Here is an 11,974-nt window from a genome sequence, read left to right as displayed (position 1 = left end):
TCTCTAAATTATTCTAGGTCCATCATAGTAAGATTACTGATACAACTTTAATGCAAAATTGACCATTACATTGGACCCGGTGAACCTGACATGATCAGATTAATAGGGGTTAATGCATGTAGAGTTTAATTCAGTGATCCTGGAATAAAAGTTAAATTGTCTTGTAGAGATGTTGATTTAACATAATCATTTAAAACTGATAAGAATAACTGCCAAATATGAAGACAAGTTTAAATATACCATAATAACAGAACACTACATGTGCATTCAGCTTGTATTTGTGAGAAACTGAACACAAGCAAACCCTCCATCAATATCAGATTTTATTTTGCATATAAACAATTCCTGATATTCATGCATATAGTATATTGAGCTGACATGGTGGAGAGAGATCTTTCTTACTAAATTTAATATTCCACCTAATGCATAAGGACAGTACCGTATGGTATAATAACACAGCAACAACCCACATTGCTCGTACTCAGTGTTACAGTGTCACAAATAAGATTATTAAAATTGGTTAACTCCATTTTTATAAACTTCTGGTTACATTTTCAGCAAAGTTTTGTAGAAACTAAGGTCTTATTGGCCTCATAAAATTTAGACTTCATTTAACTGAAACCTGATATATTTTACTATATATCTACATGACATTTCATAATATGACATTTCAAAATACTTATATAATGCATGATACATTTATATCACTGTAAACATGAAAACAAAACAGACATCATATATTCACTGTACTACATGTACTGCAGAGTCAAACAAAGTGCTTGATAAAATACAAAGATTATATGCACCCCTGTTCTCGCTGTGATTGTTCAGAGGTCAGTTAGCACCGTACAGTATGACAGTCTAGACAGCTCTGAGGATACAAGCTGTTTTATATTTATATTTGGTATTTTTATTACTCAGCTTTTTTAAAAACAAACAAAAAAGAAACCCCAGTTACCTTTCAAAAACAGCAAATGAGTTCATGTCTCTGAGTTGTGGTTCAGACAGAGTCCACCTTCACCTGGTTATTGTTGGTCATTAGTGGCGACGGTTTACTCTTGAGCCTCTCCCCTGCATCGTTGGAGCTGTCCTGGAAGAAGATGCGAGCTGTGCACACTGACACTACAATACGTTTGTACTCCCGCCGGAAGTTCTGGTTCAGCACACCATAGACAATGGCATTAAGGCAGCTATTGAAGTAGGCCATGAAGTAGCTGGCCACAAATAACCACTCAGGGATGAGGGGCACCACCACCTCTGGTTTGATTGCTACAGCCAGGCCAATGAAGTTGAGTGGTGCCCAGCAGACAGCAAAGAGCACAAACACCACAAACATCGTGACAAAGTTTCTGACATCGTGCGGCGTCAGCTTGGGTCGATTGTCTGGCTTGACCCGCCTCCTCACCTGTATGACCAATATCCAAATGCGTAGGTAGCAGTAGGTGACAATCATGATGGGTAAAATAAAGTGAAAAAAAACCACAGCAATCGTGTACGCTGAGCTGGCTGACTGTTCAAAGGTGCAAGAATAAACTCGTGGGTCATACTGAAGTGAACCCACAAACAGGTTGGGCACAATGGCCACTACAGTCAACGCCCATATCAATATCACATAGCAGACAGAGTTTTTGTCACTATACAATTTATCGTATTTGAGGCTGTGACAGATGTAGCAGTATCGATTGATGGCGATGCCAGTGATGTTGAAGATGGAGCCAATGACGCTGACACCCATGAGGAAGCCGCTGATCTGGCAATGAACGTAACCCAGATTCCAGCCATTGTGGAAAATGGCAGTAAGGACCAGAGGATACGGGTAGATGGCCACCACGAGGTCTGCTACCGCCAGGCTCACCACAAAGATGTTCCCTATAAACAGAATGGGAAAGACAATGACATGAGTCAGTGACTACAGCAATGATCAACAACTTTTACTGACTTAATAAACATAAATAAAGAACAAACAATTCAATGAGACAAAACATTACACTTATTTAATTAGGAAAATGATCTGAAATTTCATATCTGTGAGATAAAGGTGTTGAAGCTTATATGGCCAAAACGAATTGTTTACATACAAACAAATCAAGAGTCCACCCAGGATGAAGATACTATACTTAAAAACTACAGTTTGTGTTGAGCATCAGACATTTTTGGCTTCAATCTCAGAATTTGTGCAGGCAAGTATAAATTTCTTGGAAGATAGAGTTTGTTCCCAGACTGTGGCATATGGGATTGCCACTGGTTGCAGAATTTGATCCCATTGTGTCCGCATTGAAATAATCTCCAATGATGACAAGCCTTGTTTTTCTAGTGATGAAGATTTTGCATTATCATGCTGCCTCCACCCAGAGCAAAACAGAGCATATCAAAGACTATCTCCGGATTTTGGGAATGGGGATGATGGAATGGCCTGCCTGGAGCCCTTACCTCAACCCACTGCACACTTGTGGTATTAGTTATGGTCTTCATACCAGAGTATTCAACACAAGCACGTTTTGGCTATGTTTGGTTATTCCACATGCTACTGAGGCTCCTGTTTGTTATTCACAGGTGATAAATAGTTAAATTGCCAGTCTTTCGACTTCAGTTGTTTAATAGAACTCAATAAATGACAACAAACAGGAGTCATTAGCTGAACAAGCTTTTTTGAATTGGCAGAGAAGATTTGACAGAAAAGTGTTTCATGAGCACAACCCGCATACTCTATTCTGCTGGTCATCATACAAGTTTATTTAATAGGAAAATAAGATTAATTGCATTGTTACAACAACCTACCAAACACAAATTTCCTTACTTTTTATGTTAAGGTTTCAAATAATTTTGTACTGTTGGTTCACATATGACCTTATTTTAAGAAATGTTGATGTAAAACCTTGAAAGTAAAAAAGCCTGTACCTTTCCTTTTTTTTTTTTCTTTTTAACATTTCCACAGAATACCAGCTTTCAAACAAAAAACAGCAAAACAATTATCACTGCAAACATTATATACAATATCAGCCAGTTGGTTTTAGGATTAGATGCAATGAAAAAGTCTGTTGCCAATTTTGCCCTACATCTGATAAAAGTTTCTAATTTGGGACATGAAGTGAACGTGACATCTGGTATGATCTCAATTAGAGTACAACTATAATACCATCTAACTGTAAATTGTGTGATGATCTAAATGAGTTTAAAGCTATTGGTTTTATAATGTAGAAACATTAAAAAACAGAGTAAAAGTTAATTTTCACAAAAGACGATTCTTTTAAAAATAAAGAACTTTAAATGGTCTGTATTTAAATAGCACAGTGAGCTCTCTAGGACAGGACTGAACTGGCAACCCTCGGGCTACAAGATGACTACTCTGATGTGGAAAACAGTTAGCCATAACTTTGGTATGGATGATTTGTAAATTTGCTTAAATATGCATAGACACCAGATCAGTCCTATAGACCAATCTGGCGGCCGTTTTGTGTGTTGCACCATCTTGCGGTGCCGCCATCACTGAGGTTGCCAGTATTAATTACCTCTGAAGACATGGACAGAAGCATGAACATCTGGACTGACAACGTTAGACAGTGGTCTACATTTATTGATAAGGGTATCTTCTCTAGAGATCTCACAGTTATTCTGTTTTTATATTAGTTTGACATAAGTGCATCAATGTGAACTATGAAACTGCAGACAATCCACACTGGAATATATAATGCAAATCTCGTTATAATAAGTTATCAAAAGTTGGTTAAAAAAATAGTTTTAAAGTTTTGAAATGGATGCAATTTTTAAAATTTGTTAGATATTTGTCATAGTTTTGTTTTAACTGCTTTTGGCTGCTGGATCCATTTGAGTTACTGACTGAATAATTTTTATATTCTGGTCACAACGTTGACATAATAAGGGCAAATAATGTCACATTCCACAATATCTCCCAAATTAGACATTAATTTCCAGCAACACTGCAGCCCCTTGACTCTCTGTTAGCGTTATCTAGCATATCAAATGTCCATTGTGTCATGTTAAGTTGGACAGCAGCATGGATACGCACAATTTAGTGTCAGATTGAACTGTTCACCAAAATTTAGCGTGTTTTTGTTGTTGGGAATAAAATCCATGGCATGTTATTTCTCTTCTGCTCTCTCTATGGCTGGTGTCCCCCCCCCCCCCCCCCCCCCCCCCCCCAGTGCAAACAAACTAGCATCAGCAGACAGTGTCAACCACTGCCCCCTCAGTGTCACACAGACAGACACAGACAACAGCAATCTTCTTGGAATAAAGCTCCATGATCTTCGCATTCACTTTTTTTTAACACAGTTCCAATTTCCCACTACCGTTTGAACTAGGGCTGCAACAATTAGTCAACGTTGTTGACAATAAAAATAGTTGACAATGAATTTACCCCTCTACTATTGTAGCGCAAAAAAAAACAAAAAAACAAACAAACCAAAAAAAACTACAGAGTGAGACATCGTCTTCTTTTCTTATCTCTGCTGAGAGTTGCACATGCACAATAAAGTCCAAAACAGCGGCAGAGGACGTCAAAAGTCAGGGATAACGTCACGTTAAACTTACAAAATAAATTAAATGTGAGATGAGTAAAGCAGACCTTGTGTACCACAGAAGTGCATCTGCAATGCTCGAACACTTAAAGAGGAGGAACGTCGGACTTACATAACAACCTCATGCAAGATTTCAAAGCTGAAAGTGAAATAAGAGCCATTTATAATAATCATGAGATACATAATCCGATTGGTCAACTAGTCGTTATAATATACTGTGACTAATCGACCATCAGAATAGTCATTAGCTGCAGCCCTAGTTCGAACAGCCAAGAAATGTGGAAATCCATCCAAATTCATGGACATGGTTAAGAAAACAGTAAGATTACCATCTGTTCTACTTACACATGCACAGAAATGCCACCTCAGCAATGGCAGCGGGTCTACTTCCGGTGTTTGCCTGCAGCAGTCTATAGAGACATCCATTTGATTTTTGCTACTACATCATCATGAACCCTGGAAAGGGCTTTGCTGAGAGGGATTCCATCTGGAAATCTTCTGTTTGTGTGTACGTGCACTTTATTACTTGTGTGTAATCACAATGCATAAATGCATTCTCTTTGTAATTTGCAAAGTGTGAACTTCAACTGTCACCTTTTGATTTCGGTAAATAAGAAAAAAACGGGGGAGGTCACTGCTGCTAAATAACGCATGCATGTAGTTGGCAGCAAGGGCTCTAGAATGTGCATGCTTGACAAACAGAATCTACAGATTGCGTAGTAATCAAAGCCACATAATTTTCCTTTTCTTTCTCTCTTTATTCCCAAACCAGTGGAAATGCTGCACATGTTTAGTTAGAGACCCACTTTTGCACAGAGGTGCCAGATAGCATCAACCTCTTTCAAAAATGCACTAAGTCACTAAGCTGCCTGCAATGACAATAACAGAGAATTGTATCATGTTGTCACATGGATTTTTCACAGCTGTCACATAAATATACATTGATGAAATGTGTATTGTAATGAGCATAGCATTGCAAGGCAAATGACAAGTCTGGATTCAGTTTTGCGAATCTGTCACCGATGATAAGATGCATTTCCTACATGTCAGATTGGAAGTAAACGGCTCCTATATCTCCACAATCACTGCAGTGCAAGATCCAATTTCATTTTTGCACTGACTTTTGGGTAGACAGTATCAGACTCATCCACCCCTCCGCCGACCCCCCAACTCCCCGCAGCTAACAGACAGACCTGTCACTCTCACCTGAGCATTAGGAGCAAACCGCAGATCAGCTAAGCGGCCTGTTATCTCTAAAAGGACATGCCGACCACTCCACTGCCAGGGATCACATGTGCTTATTAATTAAGCCTTGTCCTTTTATATCTGTCATTCAGCTGCCCTCTATAGGGAATTAAGTGCACCCTCTGTTGTCACTAGATCACATGCTATCTTTAATGTTCTATATGTGTGTTTGCTTATGCACATGTGTAGTTATGGGGGCATACACAAGTGGACAAAATTATTGGTACCCTTTGGTTAATGAAAGAAAAACTCACACAGAAATAAGTTGAACGTTTTTTTTTTTTAATAATCCTGTTGAAGCATGGTTGAAAGGCAATGTCTGACTTTCATTGGTTAAATTTCATAGAATTTTTTAGCTATTATTACTTTTTGATTCAAGTTATTTCTGTTGCTGTTGTCCACGTCTGTATATGAAGATTATTACAAAGGTACCTGTAAAATGTTGCTTCACATGTTGCTTGTTCCTAGTGAATGAAGAACTGTGATGAAAGATAAAAATCACATTTAAAACCCTGGTCCTTAGTCATTATTCATGGTGATAAAAACATGTCAGGAATTTTCACTTTAGTTCAAAAAGTGCTTTTACTCTAGTGTGCAGATTTAGAGTTATTAGTATAAGCAAGTGTCTTAGGTTTGTTAACTGCTTAACTGCCAGGGAACATGTTTGCAGGCATCGAACGCCGATATCAACACACATGCACATTGGTTTGTGCAAAGTTTGATTCTTTGATGAAGTCTACAACTAAAACAAAAAGGCTTTTAATTCTTTTAAAACATCAATGTACTTTATTATCTCTCCTTATTGAACTGATACAGGTACAAGAAACAACTTGTTAGTGTTGTCTCATTTCCTAACACTCTCTAATAAGGCAAACCTAAATAAAGTAATGTATTATAACAAACTGTCCTCTCTTTGTGACAGTGCTGTGGTTTTCAAATAATGTTAATTCAACTGTTCATTTACTAAACTGTAGTTTGTGATTCTGTGGCACCTTATTCATTGGTTGAAATGTCTCCTAGAAGTTAAGAAGTTCTAACATTTTAACCTAAATGTTGCCTCTTTGCACTTTACACATTCAGCTGAACAGTCACGATTAACATTTCTTTTGTCACGTCTAAGGAGTGTGAGCCTAATTTAAACCCTCCCTTTGGTCCTGTTTCTGTCTGTGCCGACTCCTCAGGGAAATATCTGGCTCCTTAGCAACTTAATGCTTTGCCATCTGTATGCAGCTAAAGTGTGGTAATTGGGAAAACTTACTGTTGGACTAGATATCCAAGTGTTGAATGAGAGCTTCCTCCTAACTATGAAGATGAGGGAAAATGTGTGTGTAGGGAGTAGGGTGCAGTTGTGGGTACTTTTAAAATTAAAAGAAGCTTCTTCATTCAGAGGGCTGAGACAACATGCAAACAGTCAAGTTTATGGGGCTCTCCCTCCTTATTTTGTCTTTTGTTTACTGTAGCAATGCTGTTGGTGTATTTTCAGGTCTCACTCAGCATTAACAGTGTTGACCTTGACAAGGTGAAATGCCTATGGACAGCTGGCTCTGTTGGCTGTTGGACTCTCTCTCTCACTCACAGTCTCGGTCCCTGTGACTAGTCCTTTGACTGACACGTCATTCTGAGTTTTCATTTGGCTTGGGGTGAGATATGGCCTGGTCCTGTGTCCCTTTTCCATTTCTGCAATCCCACACTTTCAACCAATTCCTGTTAGGATTTAGGTACAACTGCAGCCCATCTGAACATTTTTGCCAGTGTAGCTTGCAATGAATTTTGACACAGCCCAGTAAGGCGAAAAGATATACAGTTCATTTAATGTCCGCTTGACTTTTTTCCACAGTTTACGGTGTTGTAACATAATCTCAAAATGGAACATTGTGATTTTATTCCCCTATGACAACCACATACTGTGTTTCTCAGCCATGTTGTAAATGAAACATGGGCATCACATCCAAATTATTTTTAAACCTTTCAAGTCACTACTAATTCTGACAGTAATAACACCACCAGCATGAGACATTTAAAGAAGAATTTTCCTCCATTTCTCAGAGCAGTTAGTCCTGTGCAGTCAAGCTGAATGTGAAGCGTCTGTGAGCAGCAATGTAGAGGACTTTCAGCAGATTTTTCAAAGGGATTTAAGACCTGGCTTTTTACTTGGACATAAAAGGTTAGCCACCTTCTTTTTCCTGAAGCAGTCATTGCAGTCATATGAAAAGGCTGTGATCTGCAATGGAGTTTACATCTTCCTTTTATGTTTGCTCACTGACTCCTTTCACCTGTCCATTGACTCTTCTCCATTCATAAACTCCTTTCCCTAAATTGTATTTCATATTATCTGATTAAATAAGCTCCTAGCTTTCCACTCATTATCTTCATGTGCTGATCAGCGTCTATACTGTTAACCCCAACCAGCTCCTCCAGCACTTTGTTGTTATCCAATTCAAAATAGTGACCTCTGAAGCAATTACAAATATAAATAAATAATGGCCATGTCAGTTGTAAAAGAGTATTAGCCCTAAATTAATGAGCCAATTACTGATCCATGTTTAATCAAAGGAAATTTAAATTCATGAATGAACTCCAGTCCGACAGAACCAACTCATCAGCCATCCTGTGGGGAACACAACTGTCCCCATACCATAAGGTTCCACATTTGGTTGTATTTATCCTACTTCCAACATCACAAACCTCCTGACCTTCAGCTTTGACACGAAACAGGAAGGCAGAGCAAACAACTCATACGTAACTCTTTCTGTTTCCTTCAGATTGCTTTGCATTACAGCCAGGGTGTTACGTTTTTCATTGTAACAAGCAGCTGTTACACTTTGAGAGTTGTGAAGCTTTCTCAAGCCGTGACATCTTGAAACATTCTAACAAGTTTCCAAGCAAGTTGCACTGTGACTTTTGTTATTCAAAATGTGCTATCTCAGCTTTCTCTGCAGCTCTTTGTCACCTCGCTGCCTAAGGTTTTCATTTCCCAGCTGTTCGGCTTTCAACGAATGCTAGGCTCAGATAATATATTGCATAGTAAAATCGATTAGATGTTTTTATTTTATATATATATATTTTATAAAAAGTGCTCTGAAGTGAATCAAACAATAACAAAAAATCTGTGTACTACCACCAAGAGGACAGTCATAAACAACTTATTATAGAGATGTGAAAACCTCCATGAACCTAAGATCTGTGTTGTCTGGAGCATCATACCCTGGTAATGTGTCCTAACACAAAGTGGTCTCCAGTGAGGGGTCAGACAAAGAGTGATTCAAAGATCTTGGCACCAAGATCTCATCACCTGAGGGGAGGAAAATTTAGGTTACGTGCATTGAAAAATGTGTGTAAAGCAGGGACCTTGGTGGTTTAATTTTCACCTACAGAAGTTGGCATTGGGGAAGACACAGAACTTGCTGGAGGGACTATGTCTGTGGGCTGCCCTGGGACTGCCTCTAGATTTCCCCAGTATTAAGTGGAAGAAGTGCATGGGGAGAGGGAAGTCTGGGCTTCCCTGATTAACCTGTTGCCCTCTCGAAGACAACTCAGATAAGCAGTAAAAGATGGATGGGTGGTCTTCAATTCAGTATAAAAATTCTACACCTGGATCTTAGTCTCCAGGCTAAAGGCCCATTTATGCTCAGTGCAGAAGATGAATACACAGACGCACTGACAATTTCGTTCATCATCTCCGTCAGTTATGCTCATAATTTGTTCTGTTTTCAGGGAGCTCAGCGATCCATTGCTTGATGCAGAAGACAGAGAAATACCACCGGAAATTGCGTGGGCAGTGCTGAGCAGAACAGCTGACATGTGACCAGTGAAAGAAACAAACCAGAGAAGAATAGGATCAGGAAGGGGGAAAAGGGGAAAAAAAACAGAAGAAGAATAAAGACGAGTACAGCAACTGTACAAATTGCACAACCTTTTGAAAAAAAGGCTATGTGAGTGTTTAGGGCATGTTGGGTGGTTAGAAAAAACTTTATAGCGATGCATTACCGCTTCCAAATGGTGTCTGAAACTGACGTCAGCTCGCAGGAGTGATCTATGAACTTAGTACTGCCTGCTAGTGGAAGGATTGACTTAACAACCATGGCAATGGAAAAGATGCATGGAAGTATGAGGACGCCGACGTTTGACAACGTTTGAAATGGACGTCGCTGTTTTTTATATAAGGAAGCATAAATGAGCCTGAAGAAGCCATGATTTCTCTAAGTTCTTATAAGCATGCAACATCCAGCAGCTTTAATACATTAAAAGATTTACCCAGATTGCTCAATTTAGACCCAGTATTACAAGTCTAGATCTAAGAGAACCTCAAGCTCCACAAGCTGCTAAATATAAATCTATGTTTGATGTTCATTCTCCCTCCATACCTGTAAAATGCATTTTCATTGTTATTGTAAAATTATTTTTGTTTTCTAGCTCAAGGCCATAGGGCTGCATAGTGGTGTGATGGTTAGCACTGCGGCCTCAAAGCTCAGTGGAGTTTGCATGTTCTCCCTGTGCATGAGTGGGTTCTCTCTGGGTACTCTCTTCCAACCGTCCAAAGACATGCATGTTAAATTAATTGGTCACTCTAAATTCTCCATAGGAGTGAGCATAAATGGTTGTTTGTCTCTGTGTTGGCCCTGCGGCGACCTGTCTAGGGTGTTCCCTGCCTCTCGCCTGCTAATTGCTAGGATAGACTCCAGCTTCCCCACAACCCTGAATTGGACTAAGCAGTAAAAACAAAAAAATGAATGAATAAAAACTTCGAACAATAGTTGAAAAAATGACACCTTATTATATAAGAATATATACAGATACAGATGTGCTCTTAAGGCCATCTCATTGCTTATGTCCATGGATGGATGGACTAACAGAAATAATGCAGAAATTTCAGCAACCACTTAACATGCATGTGTGGCTCAAACATAACATATAAAACAACTATACGTTGTTTTTTCTGGATATGCACATTGTTATATTATATTATATTGTTATATTTTTCCTGTATGTGGCTGTCCTCTGTGAGGTCTGGAATTGGACAGATAACAAAAATTATGCCACATCAATGCAACAATTTAGAAGGATCTTTATAAAGGTTTAGTAAATTAAAAAAAAAAACAAAAAAAAAAAACAAGGGATTTTCAACCTATAAAAAAAACAAAACAAAAAAAACAGTATCCCACATTTACTTTCATTTTGTTTTGTTTTTTTTTTGTTGTTTTTTTTTAACCCTGTCCTGTCCAGCATCCTAACATGCAGAACGGTGGTCTGTGTGCCATATTTTGCTTGACAGATTTGCTCTACCAAGGGAGACATGTTATATACATGACTGCCCTTGATATTTTTTATAATTTTTATTGAAATCTTATTTTCTTTAGTCTTTATATGTCAGTGCCGAACCTGACAGGGAGATAGAGGAAGAGGGGGAAAAAAGAGGGAAAAGGACAGGTCATCAAACATACCTGCAGAGAAAAGTACCGACACACAAACATCAGCAACATCTAGTCAGAAGCAGATGGAGAGACAAGCACGTTTGTGAACATGCACATGTGAACGTGGGTGTGGCCATGCAACAAGGAAGAAATGTGTGCTTGCAAGGGGGCCGTGATCACGCCGCACCCTAAAGCATTACTGGGGGACGGGGGCAGCCCGAGGCCCCAAAGGCCCAGCAGGTCCACAGAGCACCAATCCCAGGACAGCCAAAGCAGACAGAGCAGCGGTCCACTCAGACCAGAGCAGAGGGTCCCCCAGACCGGAGCCCCCTGACATGACGGGGCAGGGGCACCGGGCAGCACAGGGCGATGGTGAGCACGCCCGGTGAGCGCTGTGCGACGTGGTGGCCGCACGGAAGTCAGGCACCCCACAGGCCAAAGGGCCACCCATTCCCCCCAGCAGAGCCCCGCCCAGGAACCCGACGGGGCCCGACCGCCCCAGGCAAAACCACTGCCGGCCACGCCAACCCAACACCAAGGCTAGGCACCCCAGGCACAGGAACAATTCCTCAGCCCCCCCCCCTTTCTTTACCCTAACCCTTACCTATTCCCACTCAGTGTGTGTGAGTGTGTGTGTGTGTTATGTGTGTAGTGCAATACTATTAAATGTGGTAGTGTCTAACATGTAAATAAAATCGGGGGGAGAGAGGTCACAAAGGGAGGGGATGGAGGAAGGGCCACCTCGGCGGCTCCTGTCCGCCCACCCACAGCCCATGTGCC

General features: G+C 40.0%; 1 protein-coding gene across 1 annotated transcript in view; it reads right to left on the bottom strand.

Moving 5' to 3' along the window:
* Positions 1-310: 310 nt before the first annotated feature.
* mtnr1aa (melatonin receptor 1A a) overlaps positions 311-11,974 on the bottom strand; it is a 46,218-nt gene continuing 34,554 nt past the window's right edge. Inside the window, exon 2 of the mRNA XM_041982943.1 lies at positions 311-1,869. Within this exon, the coding sequence (XP_041838877.1) occupies positions 1,001-1,869 (869 nt within the window). The 3' untranslated portion in view covers positions 311-1,000. The remainder of the gene's footprint in view (positions 1,870-11,974) is intronic.

The sequence above is a fragment of the Melanotaenia boesemani genome, chromosome 4, assembly GCF_017639745.1.
Source record: "Melanotaenia boesemani isolate fMelBoe1 chromosome 4, fMelBoe1.pri, whole genome shotgun sequence".
Classification (NCBI taxonomy): Eukaryota; Metazoa; Chordata; class Actinopteri; order Atheriniformes; family Melanotaeniidae; genus Melanotaenia; species Melanotaenia boesemani.
The sequence above is the reverse complement of the archived record's forward strand: the minus strand, read 5'-3'. Positions and strand labels throughout refer to the sequence as shown.